General features: G+C 42.1%; 1 protein-coding gene across 1 annotated transcript; it reads right to left on the reverse strand.

Moving 5' to 3' along the window:
* Positions 1 to 290: 290 nt before the first annotated feature.
* Positions 291 to 13,421, reverse strand: MIA3 (melanoma inhibitory activity family, member 3). Its single transcript, XM_008943269.1, has 23 exons — positions 13,416 to 13,421; positions 12,753 to 12,884; positions 11,501 to 11,522; positions 9,323 to 9,411; positions 9,093 to 9,170; positions 8,884 to 8,994; positions 7,978 to 8,049; positions 7,664 to 7,768; positions 6,732 to 6,854; positions 6,494 to 6,617; positions 5,617 to 5,672; positions 5,445 to 5,535; positions 5,175 to 5,313; positions 4,148 to 4,249; positions 3,994 to 4,054; positions 3,836 to 3,871; positions 3,680 to 3,747; positions 3,315 to 3,412; positions 3,066 to 3,197; positions 2,774 to 2,842; positions 2,574 to 2,650; positions 1,541 to 1,697; positions 291 to 1,173 (listed from the first exon to the last, which is right to left on the reverse strand). The coding sequence occupies exons 1-23, from the start codon at positions 13,419 to 13,421 to the stop codon at positions 845 to 847; spliced, it is 2,277 nt and encodes a 758-aa protein (XP_008941517.1). The 3' UTR covers positions 291 to 844.
* Between the last annotated feature and the right edge of the window lie 17 nt (positions 13,422 to 13,438).

Raw genomic sequence — 13,438 nt, forward strand, 5'->3', positions numbered from 1 at the left:
TGAATGCTGCAAGCTGGTCTTGAGAGCAGGAAGCAGTTATGAAACTTCTTAGTTTTTAGAAACCTGGAGTATTCACCTGTATTTCCACAGCTTCACAAGGTTCCCAGCTCCATACTGCCCTCGTGGGGAGGGCTGCATCCCACCTCATCCTCCTTACATGAAGCCCTGAAGCACACGGGTAACAGTCATTGATCTTGCAGCAGCAGCTACTCAGCCTTGACTCAATTCTCTGGTTAAATTCCTGAACCACTGTCCTTTCTGAACAAAAACTGGCACCACAACGAAGTCTTCAGGGTTTAGCAAAAGGAATTTTGCTTTTTATTAGAACTTTCCTTTGAGTACAGTGTCATTTGTGCTTCTGATCACTGACCAGACATCTCTTTAAAAAAAAAACCCACAACACCTCACAGTCCTCCTGTAAACCCCCGGCCTACAATAACTGCAGCTGAATGATGTGATGGAGAAGGCAGGTAAGATAGCATTTTACTTAAAAATTATTTCCACAGGAAATGATTTGATTTACATTTTTCACGAAATTAGTTCATTCACCAACTGGTTACAGAGGCTACATTGAATTAAAACTAGCCACACAGATACTTCCTTTCTATTGCACGTTTAGAGGAGGTTCAAGTCCATCACGAGAAGGTTCTTGCAGCCCAAGAGGATGGATGAGCTTAAGGAGATCGATCATAAATGAATGTAAAGTGTCTGTAGCAATTGGATAAAAATTACTCCTGCAAAAGCTGAGATATACTGAAATGAGACAAGTGGCTTCCAATGGAGCCACTTCAGGCCTAAACTCCTGGCCGCACAAGTGATGGAGTCCACTCTGCCAAGGCTGCAGTCAGGGCTTCTGCCCCGGCGGCTGTGTGTAGTCCTTTGGGCCTGGAGGAGGAGGAGGAGGGCCTGCAGGGTAGTCTCTAGGTCCTGACGGAGGCAAGTCTCTGTTAGGAGAAGGTGTATAGTCTCTTGAGCCAGGTGGGGGTAGCCGCAGGCCTGGAGGATAATCTCTTGGGCCAGGAGGACCTAGGGGTTGAAATGGAGGGTGCCCACGTCCGTAGCCTCTTGGATCTGGAGGAGGTGGCAGTGGGCCAGGAGGCACATCTCTCATTCCTAAGGGTGGGCCAGGTAAGAAGTCTCTTGCAGCTGGAGGTGGCATGGGAGCGCCACGAACTAGAAGGAAAGGAAAACAGGGAGTTAAATGAAATCTTGCTTCAACCTAAGCAGTGAAATTGTGACACATTCCTCATTGCTTCACTTTCTGGAGCGGCTCTGGGGTGGGGTCACTGTCACGTGCAGACTTCACAGGCTGCGAATTACATTCTAGGGACTTTGGGCTGCTGGTTTCCATTTTAGACTAAACAAGGGAAAACACCCCCTTAATACCTTGGCCTAAAGGAGGCTGGAAAAAGCCCAGCTGTGAAAGCTTCCCGAGCGAGAGCTAGACCACATGTACCGTGGGGGAGCGGGGTGCCAGGGGACAGCACACCCCGTGCCGCAGCGGGACAAGCCGGGTTTCAGCACGCGGATTCAGCTGTACCTAGGGGCACGGGAAGAGGTCGAGGCCCAAAGTGTCCACGCAGCGGAGCTGGCGGCGGTCCGTAGCGAACGGGCGGTGGAGGTGGAGGTCCCATCACTGGAGAGGTCATGATAGGTGTCCCAGGGAAAGAAGGGGGGCCTTTGGGACTAGCATTACCCTGTGAAAGATCAGGTTACGCCTCAGTGTTACTCACTGCATCAGAGAAGTCCTGACAGTGCTCTACACCACAACCAAAGGTCAGAAGGTAGAAGAAAAAAAGAAACACCCACAAAAAAACCACACTACAGCCCAGAACACATTAACCAAGTAGAAAACAGGGAAAGATACTGCACCATCATTGCCCCTTCACCCAGAACCCTGCCTGCACTACCTAGGAGTGCTCAATGCACTGTCCAAGATGAGAAATTTTCTTAAAGAAAAGTCCAAGCCCTTTTGAAGCATCCTTGGTGGACAACTCTTTGGCAAAGGGCCTGGCACCTTGTGTTACACCTATGGAATTGTGCTTAAGCACCACAGGTAAGTCAGCTTCTTGGGGTTACTGCTGTAGTTATTCCAAAGTGTTTGCCTGCAATCCTTAGCAAGAAAGACTTCATTCCCTCAATTCCATATAAAACCAGACATCAACTGTCCAGCATTAGAGACATCTTTTGAGACAGAGCATAGGCCCTTGGTTAGTTTTGCAGAGCATTTTGTTATTTAGCAGGTGAGGACACCAAGCCCGTTATTCCTCTCCATCAAAGCAGAGGACCACCACATTCAGCCTCTGGATACTCACTGGAGCTGGTTCAAGAGATGAAGGTGAATCAGCAGTTACACGGGGGGCTTCACAGTCCTTGGGAGAGGGCTGGTGGGTTTTGTTTTGTTGTTTGGTTGGTTTTTTTTGTTTTGTTTTGTTTTTTATTTGGACAGCAAATAAGGATAGTGACAGGATACAAACAAGACAGAACATGATACAGTTAAAGAGGCAGCAGGAAGTACAGTGAATCATGTACTAGAAACACTTCCTGAAGATTGTTTTTTTTTTTCAGCTTACCACTCCATCCATTGCTGTGGAAGGGGAGGAGGTTCTTGGCGCACTACCAATCAGGGACGCTACAGCGGGCCCAAGGTCTGTAAGAGAACCATGAGAGCAAGTCTCACCATGGGGAGAGGGAACCTGGCTTCCAAATCACAGTTCTGACGTGGAAGAATTAACCCAGTAAGGTGCAGTTGGTTGCAGGCTACGTAGCTTACCAGGAACAGACATCCTTCCTGGTAACTCTGGTGGCCTTCGTGGAGCAGGAGGACCATCTACCACTGTACCTTAAAGGAAACAAGAACCCCAGAGATCCCCATCAACACATGCCTGAGCTATTTCTAGTAAAAAAAAAAAAAAAAGAAAAATACACCAAACAAAAACAACTCATCTGTGTATTAATGAGGCAAGTAACAACACTAAACACTATCCCTAGAACCAAGATCAGCCCCAGGTATTCCTGCGTTTGTAGCACAAGAATTATCACAGAAGGGAAGCTTCACTGCTTACCAAATTCACCCCTTGAGCCTTCCCTTCGAGGAGCAGAAAGGGGTCGAGGAGGAACTTCTATCATCTGAGTGGGTGACGGATTCCCTCCGCTCACAGGTGATGGCCCAAAAGAGCCATCTCTGCTTAAGGGCCCTGTGCCAAAGAGGAAACACACACTTCATCTACTTTTCTACAGTTTATCCTAGCCTTGGTTTTTTTAAGATATACCAACTCAAAGACCAAAGTTTTGGGAGAAACAGCAGCAATTACCTCGTCGTGGTGGGACTTGGCGACTGGGTCTGCCTGGAGTTGGCTTTACAATTAAAGGCCTTTGAAGCATGACGATTTTTTGGTTTACTTCTATTAATCTAAGTTTAAAAAAAATAATTTATTATTCAAATAATACGCATGACTTCCATGGCATATCATTTAACAAGGCAAACTGTACTGTAAAATGTTACAGCTTTCACCAATAAATCTTTTTTTATCATTACAAGAGTTTAATAGTGGTTTAAAATGAGTAACTCAAATATGCCCCACATGTCTGGAGCACCCTGCACCATCTGAGCTCCTTCTCTCCTAGGCAACACACAGCCTGCTCAAAGAGCAGTGAAAAAGGTCTGTACTGTACTTACTTTTGTCTCAGGTTGGCTGCTTCTCTTTTTTCTTCAGCCAGAGCTCTCTCAGCAGAGCGGGCAATAAGCTATTAGAGAAAATTTTAGTCAACTGAATTAACCACACCAACCTGAAGTTAAATGCAAACTGTGTCAGAAAATGAAGAACATTCTTACCCAATTGTCATGTGCCTTTTTCTCATGAGCAGCAATCTGAGAAGAACAGAAGTGGTTTACTTTATTTTGTCCTAGTACTAGTATTTCCAATAACCCACTACAGAGCATTGGAATGATGGAGTAAAAGGTAAGAAAATAACCATCGAGAAGAAGTTTACCTGGTTTTTATAAGATCTCTCTGTTTTTTGCAATTCTTCTTCCATATCTTGGATCCTTTGCCTGTACAAAAAGAAAAAGAGGGAAAGGACAGATGTTTAAATTAATTTTCTTCTGAAATAAAGGAAAACAACAGTCTTCAAAAACTGAAGTTACTTGTAAACTTTCACTTCCTCGATGGCCAACACAGCTTTTTCATCTGCAGCAGACAATTTCTGCTCCTTCTCCTGACGCTCATACTCTTCCTGGGTTAGTTTTCTGTGGAGGAAAAAACAAACAAACCACCATATATTCCACCATCCTACATCTACAACAACTCAAAATCTGGGTATTCCCTTGCTAACAGTAATATCAGAATCTGTAATAATGCCTGAGAATACAGAAAGAGAATAAAGCGACTTAAAAAAGACAGAAATACTGTCTTTTGAAACTAACAGGCAAAGCCTTCGTGAATAAAATTAAGGATGTGGAGTTGACTGGAAAGTTCTGTCAGCACCTAAAGGTTTGTCAGAACCTAAAAACTGCAGGCAGTTCATCTCTTCAGCTCCTGCACTTTACTCACCAACATTACAGAAGACAATCCAGATTTACAAAGGCACAAACAAGGAGATACACAGAACGGATGTGTAACCAGGAGAAATGAATGTGTACTGAGCAAGGGGGGACTTGGGGCCCAAGTGACAGGCACGTTCAGTAGTGATCAACCGCGTGGAAAGCAGCTTTTTTCTAAGTATTCTCCATACTAATTTAGTACATGACCAATTTCCACCGTCTTTTTTAATTTTTTTTTTTATATTTCCCTGGAAGTATTTAAGAGGACCATAATGTGTTCCTAACTTGTGAGAGCTATCCCACAAAACTAGAACCATTAAACCAGCAGTAAGTTAACTATTGCCAATGGCCACTTCAACAGAATCCATTTCCTTGGCTAGCCCTTTGAGAATGCAAAAAGCTCCCACAGCTAAAATACTGAGCTTCTGCTTTATGAGAATGAGAGTCACTGAACTGAGGTCAGAGTAGATGGAACAAATCTTAATGGCCACTACATTCTCCTTGACATTTCTGGACAATGTGCCAGAGCAGAATCTGCCGATTATCCACCCATCTCCCCTGTCCAAAAGTTAGTAGTTAGTTCTGGTTTGGTGTTTTTTGTTTGTTTGTTGAAGAGTAATGCCAGGCTTACTTCTGGAGTGCCATCTCCTTCTGCTGGTAAAGCTCACCAAGAATCTCCACTTTCTGCTGTAGTGTTTTGCACTCATTTTCCAGCCGAGCTTTGGCTGACTGGAGTGAACAGGAGTCATGTTCCAGTTTTTTTATATGCTCTGTTGGGAGAAGCAAAGGTAGGTGAGGAAGGTGAACGAAGTTGCAATGAGAACCATTATGGCACTTAAAACTGTTTATTTTTAAACTCCTGACAGCATTTCATCCTAAGCAATTCTTTTGGTAAGCTCACCTTCCAGCTCATGTCTTGCTGCTACTTCATCACTCAGTTTGGACTGCAGAGCATTTCTGTCTTCTTCAACTATGGATAGCATAGTTTTTACCTGAAAAGAGGAGCAGAAAGTTTATGACCTTAGGCATAGTAGTAACGTGGCAGCATTTATTAAATATCTTGTACAGCATACCCTGGAGACATCCATCATCTGCTTGATTTGAGTCTTCATCTTCTCACTCTCATTATCTAGAAGAGAAAAATATATTTGTTTTCCCTGTTTCTTAACCAAAATTTCCTGAGCTCTACAGCTGTTAAAAATAACACTTTACAGTTCAATCTGGATAGGTTTCTTATGTGATAAAAAAAAAAAAAAAAAAAAAAGGGAGAGGTGGGGAAAAACCACAAGAGCAATTCCATGACCCACACAACAGAACTATTAAATCTGTTCCAAAAGGCACTCAGAAGATTCCTTCTTGTCACTTGTTCCAGCCACCACATTTTACCACATGTGAAAGCAGTTTGTTACTGGACATAGTATCTGAAAATCAAAAGTGGCAATTTCCAGCCCACAGATACTGTATGGTTAGAAAAAAAAGTGAGTGGGGGAGAGGGGATAAAAAATGGACTTCAAAGCAGATGTAGCAAACGTGTGCAACATCAGGAGTGACAAATTGCCTAAGTAGTTTTGAATATGTATATTTTGGCCTTTCAGATTTAAAAGATGTGACTACCTGTATTAATTATCTATCTGGAGCTAAGTACAACACTCATTAAAAATAAACGTAGCATAACAACAAAGCTGAGATTCTCAGCCTTTGGGATTAACCTTCATACATCATCTTTAAAACTGTATCATTATATTCCCAAAAGGTAACCTACAAGCAGTTATTGACCTTTTTAATGGTTTCTCCCTTTAGTCAGGGGATATTTTGTGTCTGCAGATTAAAGCTGGCAGTCTCTTAGCCCACAGCAGCTGCATGCATGGATGGCCCTCCTTCCCGATCCAAGAGGACACCACATATGCTGTAGCCACTGGGCACACCAGCTGGCCCATGGGACTCCCGTACCTGGCAGCTCTCCATTGGCCAGATCGTCTCCCGAGCTCCACTGATGCCCTTCGTCATCCTTCCTGGCCTCGGACATGGAATCCACATCAAGCTGCTTCAGCTGCATAATGCAGTTGGTTAAAACCTAGGAATGAAATCAAAGGTTCACTGAAGATGAATTGCTCTGCATTTTGTAACGTATTTCGAAGTATTTTATGATGTGCAATATTTAAAAGCAAGCTTGTTATAAAGGACCTACTTCAATTTCATTTTCCTTGTAGGCAAGCGCTTCCTCTATGTCCTTCTGAGACTTCTGATAGAGTTTGATCTGCTCACTGAGCTCAGTATGCCTCTCACTCCAACCTTCAGCTTCTTTTAGCAGCTGTGTGATGTATCAAGGCAAGATGATTACTTGTTTTATTTTCAGTACAGGGTATATGTAAATAAATTCTATTTTACTGCCAGCTCTGGTGATAACTGATCAGCATAGGTCACAAAGAAAGGGTAAACTTCACAGTCACTACACTCATCACTAGTCCATTGGTTCTACCACTGGTAGAACTGGATGCTGGGAATCTTCCTGCCACTCATATTATAAGATGATTTTTAAAATTTTATATTTTCTCAGCTAATATCCCAATCAATATCAAAACTAAACTGCTCACACACTTCAAAATACGAGGAATTAATTGCAGCTCAGAGGTAATCAAATCACATTCCTTAAAAGGCCATCTACCTCATACACAGAGGAAGAAAACAGACATTTAAAGTTATTTGTGAAAGAACTGTCAATGACACTTCACGACTAAAGTTCCTATCCATTTAGCTTTGCTCCAGAGCTGCTTTTTGGCAATTTTTTTACCACAATTTCCTTCAGCCTTGATCCCAAGTAATAATCTATGATCACACAGAACTACCACATCAGCACAGACTTTCTGTGAGGTTGCTGACAAAAACTGAATCACTGCAACTGCCAAAGCATTCATGCTGAAGGCACAAGGCTCATCCATACAAAAAGCCTGGACAGGCAGGCTCAAGGGGGTTAAATTTTATCTTGCCAATATGAAATGTGCAATTCTGACAAGTTAAGAAAACAGACATGCTGAAGTTGTACTCTAGAGAACTGGGAATAAGGCCTCAGCGTTTCATTCAAAAAAAGAAACAAAGTTGCCTGCCCTGGGCATAACTTACTTGTTCCTTGCTCTTCTTCAGCCTAGCATTCTCTTCCTGCATGTGATGAAGCTCAGACTTCACCTTTTCTTCACTTAGTTTAGCTTCATTAAGGGCTATCTGCACCTACAGATGAAACAAAAAGGAACAAAAAGACAAAGTCAAACTGTAAGGAAGCAAGAGCTACATATTACCTGGTCAAATGGTAAAGAAAAAGGTATTCATGCACAAACACCCTGGAATCTGCCAGGCTACCATGTTCTAATGCAACCTAGGTATGAATTTCCATGGTACAAGATCTTGTGACTGCCAAGAGTGTGTAGATAATGCTTTACCTCTGAAAGCTCCACCGAATGCAGACTGATAGCCTCCTGAAGCTTCTCCAAGGACTTCTGGGTTTCAGAGATCTGTGTAAGAAAAAGATAAGCAGTGACTTTTTATTCGTGTGGTACATGCCTCAGCCCAAGCAACTATGTTTACTGCTGTAATTGGAAGCACAAAAGGAAAGTCAAACACAAAAAAAATATACACTTAAAGTGGCCACTAGACTAGCAGCAACACAGCACTGCTTTATCAGCAAGGTAAGGAACAGAAACATACAGATGAGAATCAACTTCCCCCTGTGACTCTGCCCGTTGATGGCTGGGACACTTCCCTGTACACCTGCACAGTCTAGAACCAAAGTAACACGTGCTGCTGCCATTAGCAACAACCTTTGATCAACACAAGACCAAAGACCTTGTTAGATCTTACCTTTACTACAGAAAATCAGGCTCGAAAAAGAAGAAAAAAGAAAACAAATACCTCTGGACAACATGAATGTGGGGTAGCTTAGAGATCTTCACACTCACTATAGAGCTAGATGCTTCCTCTAAGTACAAGAAAATGTCTCTTAACAACCTGAAACCTTCAGCTCATACTGTAAAGGAACTTCCTGGGTAAAGCTGGGAAGCACCAGACTGGCTCATGACTTGAACACATTTGGGTTTGTGTGAAAGCACATAACCACACAAGTCCATCAAGTTATTGCCGGAAAAACAAACACAAACACACCCCCCCCCAAACTCCACAGTCAATAGATCTCACTCTTGACCTTGGGATGAAGCTAAAATTTCCTTTCAGTTCTCTTTCTGAGGTGGTTCATCCTGTTTGCTCTACCTCTATCCATTTACCCATCAGGTTGTGACCAGTTTTTGAGGTGCATTAAGGACAATGTAAGACATAAGCATGATTGCTCTTACTTTGTTCTGTTTCTTCTCATTATTTTTCCTCTCTGTTTCAAGTATTGTGTGCAGATTTCTTACTTTGTCATCTAGCTGACGATTTGCTTCTTCCAGTTCTTTGACAGTGTCCTAAAAAAAAAAAAATACCCCAAAAGAAAGGTCAACATAAGCATGTTATTTTATTGAGATTTTTGCTTTTGGTACAGAGACAGTTAACTGTTTCTTACCTTAAGCCCTGCAGTTTCATCAGAGAGAATGTCTTTTTGTTCTTGGGCCACTTTCACTGATTCTTTTGCTTCCTTTATCTAAGCACAGAAACAACCAAACAGAACTGAGGAAGCCATCAACATAATATTCAGTAAGAATAGAAAATAAAAATGTTAGCTGTTGCATTGACTCTGCCATTATATGAACAACAGAATATCAGGGAGCCAAGGATGAGAATCTAGAACAATACCTTTTGATCATATTCAGATATCTTTTCTAAGATTTCTGTTTTTTCTTGCAGTAGGTTTTTAATCTTTTCAGCAAGTTGCTTTTCAGTCACTAGGAAGAAAAAGAAAGCTTACAGTAACTGCACTTCATATCCTGGCCAGGGGGGAATCAGAGCTACCGTTATTACCACTCCAGGGAACATTTTCACACCAGAACTAAAGCACAAATCAGGATAGTGCCAATTCCCTGGCAGGCAGCCCTTTCTGCAGGACTCGAAGCATCTCCAGCTTTTATTTAGAGTTAGGATTGAAAGGAAGACAACAAAGCACTGAACACCAACACAGAGCATAGGGCTCTTTCATCTGTTTCTCAGAAGCTGTCACACAATGCAGAGCGGAGAGGAGTAAGGTGCTGGCTACACATGAGGTCTGCTCAAGGGAAGAACTGGCACTGAGGATGTCAGAGCAGTCTCGGGTGGCTGCTGCGACACTCAGGGAGCGTCAACACCTTCACTAACAACCACCTCTTTCTGCTATACAGAAACTCAGTGTTTGGTCAGCAAACAGGATGGAAGCCCTGAAAGCCCTACTGGGAGCAGAAAAAAGACTGTCAGCCAGCAGACAGCACCAGTAAGCCCCACAGAACTGCACTGCTTTCCAACAGACCTCAAACAGGCTGTGACCAGGCAACAGTTCTCCAGGCACAGGTTTGTTTCTCAACCTGAACAAGCTACCAGCCAACCCTTAGGATTCAATAAAAATAATTAACATACTTCAATTATACTACTGCAAATTAATCAACAAGAATGACAATTGGATGTTCTTTCAAAGTCCTAAATTGCCCCCTTATGTGACTACTCTGAGCCCCATCTGCCTCCCAGCAAATCCTGCAGCACAAACAGGAAGCACTGGTTGTTCAGAGGCAACTGCTGCTCCTCCTTCCCCACCCACATGAGAGCTTCTGGGCCAGAGGGTCTCCACCTGTCCTGCTCTAGTCAGAGCAGAGCTAACAAACAACGGCTGAGGTACAAGACAGTTCTCAGCAGTTTAAGGGGGGGCAGGAAACCTTGCATTAGCTTGGTCTGCCAATTTTACTACTGTTGTGAAGAGTGGATAATAGCTTTCACCCTTGAGACTCCAAATATAAACCACCTTTTAAAGCATTTTTGTCACTGTTAGTATTTCTCTATTTTGGGTAAAAATTTTAATAACAACATGAACTTTATCATACTTCAAGAATATCTACTGTTCTTAGCTTTAGTAGTTTCTATACAGTATCACACAGAAGAATTTTTTGGGGATAAAGAAAAAAATTAGATCTATGTTCCTCTTTTTCTTTTTTTGGCACTGGCTGCTGGGTAATTTCTACAGCACCAATACCACTGTTTTTCCCCTTCCCATAACAGTAACTGTTTTGCAGCAGAGAAATTGCCCAAGATGTTTTTTTTTCAGCTCATCAATTCTGTGTTAATTGTATCGAAGGAAGTCTGCAGTGCAACTACAACACAACTGGAAAAGAATGACTGATGCGTAGTATAGTTTGTGAAAAAGAAAGTCTGAGTGTTCATGTGTAAACAATTCTTTCATATTTTCATCTTGTATTCAGTTGAATTTCAGCAATCACTCTACTCGAAATTCTATTTCTTTTCTATTTCGTAGACTTAAATTTTGTTCAGTTGAAGCTAGAGAAATGTTCTTGTGAAAAGCAATGCACTAGCCACAGGACTATCTGGGTATTTAGGTCTACATTTAGAAGGTCTCTTTACAACTGCACAGGAGTCAGGTGCAGGCTCCCCTCAGTCCAAATGGACAAGAAGAACTGGCTACTGCTTCTTGAGAGAAGCAACAAGCAAAAGCAAATACACTCTAGTCAAAACACACAATCCAACTCTGCCACACTGCCACTGTACCAGTAAACCAATGGACCACGTTGGTGTTGAACAAGGTGGAGCTTTTTTGTGCCGTTTGATTTGCAGGTGCAAGCTGCATTGTTTGTCCCAATCAAAGCATTATCAAAAGCAAAACTGAAATCCCCAAATCCAGGTAAGCACCATCATCTACTGCCCCAGCTTACACTGTAACCTTAGGCTCAGCGTTCTCATTGAAAGGGAGAGAAGATGAATACTTGGTCCTCTGAAACAACCCTCAAAACTTTTACATGTCTAAGCATCAAGTATACTGAAAAGCACAGAGAAACTTACCTTGATATATTCTACTCTTTACCTACAGGTGGGCGAAAAAAAACAAGCCAACATTAGGCACAAAAAGTGCTAAGTGAAAAACGTTATTCATTTTCCCCTACAGAAAAAGTCACCACTTATGTGCACATTAAAGAAGCACATGGAAGAGACACCTATTGCTGCCAACAGCAGTGTTGAATAACACCACAAACAAGCTTAAGCTGTTTTCTAATAAAAGCTTCTTGGTTAATGCCCTGTCCTAGCACCTCAGTAAACATCTGTTTACCAGTCACTAGAAAGATAGCAGTAACTGCCCACATCCAATTTGCAACCAAGAAAATTAAGCCATTCCGCATCAAACAACAGTCATGAACTTGCAAACACAAAAACCCATTTGCATCCCAGTTCTTACCCTTTTAAAGCAATGTATGTTTACATGACAGCTGCTTATTCTGAAATTAACAGTGTTGAAGAAATTCATAATTTTTCTTTTTATGCTGTTACAGTAACACTATTTTGTATTTGAAATTTCCTGGTGTATTCAACATCAAAACTAAGAAAGGAAAAAAAACTAATATTGTTAGAGATAACACTTCATCTTAATTTTTGTCAAGTAAAAATAAACTATTCCACAGAGCTCCAGAGTGTATCAGCACTAAACTGGACAGCTATAAAATGAGCTGCCTTATTTGAATTTGGTCTACTAGTTCTGAAGGTGAGGCACTACTCCAACTGAGAGCTGGCACTGGCATTTTTCTTGCCCAGAAAATCATCCATGTAGGAAAGAGGAGGATAAACAGAGCGAGTGAGAAGTACAGGGCAGGGGCTCTCCAGTGAGAATTAAGATCAGGTTTAGGTTTCTAAATGCAGTGCCTGGAAGCAGCTGGACAATATGAAGCCTAGAGGATTAACTGCTTGTTTTGGAGAGTCGGCAACAGGCTCAAGCACATGGAAACCTTATTTCAAAGATATGCTGAACCTTCCCTCAGCCTTCTTCATTTACATAATGCTCCCCCTATTTTGCTTTTGAAACTGTCCCTTACTAAAAAAAAAAAATCTTCAATTAATAACTTAATTTTCTTCCAGCTGATAAGCATTTAATTTACAGTTTACTTAAGCTATTAAGCCAAGCATTTAGTTAATGCTCTAAAAGTAAAAACGCTAAAGACTGCATATTGCTTTGACCCTTGGTAATGCTGAAACAGTTTAACTACACAAAAGACTGCGAAGCAAGTAAACTACCAGCAGGTTTGCAAGCATGAAGTATACTCACTGAAAGGCAGGTTCTCCAGAAAACTACAGCAAGTGTGGCAATTCCCACTAAGGCAGTGATAATAATAGGCTCCCATGGAAGTCCATGGAAATCAGGCCCAGGACGAATTTCCTCAGGCAGGGCAGCAACCAGCTGAAAACCAATAGCATTGACTGCTATCAATATGTTTTCATTAAATATTCAGGCAAAATAAACAGTCTGCCAAATGCTTTTTTTTCCTGCCCTCATAAACCCAGAGAACCATCTAGAGCTTTCTTGCAGTTTTTTTTCTGCAAACTGAAAACCGAAAAAGAAGAAAACCAGAAAGCAGCTTGGTGCATTTCAACTCAGAAGTCTGAGTAAGTGGAAGACACCTGGCAGTAATGATCTGCTGGCAAAGGACAACTACACCAAAATAAGCCGATACAGATATTGTGCACTGCACAGCACTACTAATTTTTTGATCCGTTTCCAAATAAAGCTGTAGGGATGGAAAAATATAGTAAAGAAACCCAGCTTTACATCTGGATGTTTGTAACAATCCAGGGAGAACAGTGCAGCTCCTTTCCTCGCTGTCCTCCTGGTCACAGGGTCATGTGTCTCGTCACAGGACTATCTGCAGGCCAGAGAGCACAACTGCCTGAAAAAGGTGCGAGTACCTGGTACAGCTCTGAGGGCCGATACCGACATGGCGCTCGGAAAATCAG

This window comes from Merops nubicus, unplaced genomic scaffold, assembly GCF_000691845.1.
Source record: "Merops nubicus isolate BGI_N331 unplaced genomic scaffold, ASM69184v1 scaffold47816, whole genome shotgun sequence".
NCBI lineage: Eukaryota > Metazoa > Chordata > Aves > Coraciiformes > Meropidae > Merops > Merops nubicus.

Bases quoted from the DNA above. Each gene is read 5' to 3' on its own strand.
- MIA3 (XM_008943269.1), bottom strand. The intron at 6,855-7,663 runs GTAAGTTATGCC...TACATCACACAG, and splicing joins TGAAGAAGAGCAAGGAACAA to CTGCTAAAAGAAGCTGAAGG. The intron at 5,536-5,616 runs GTATGCTGTACA...TCCTCTTTTCAG, and splicing joins AGATGATGGATGTCTCCAGG to GTAAAAACTATGCTATCCAT.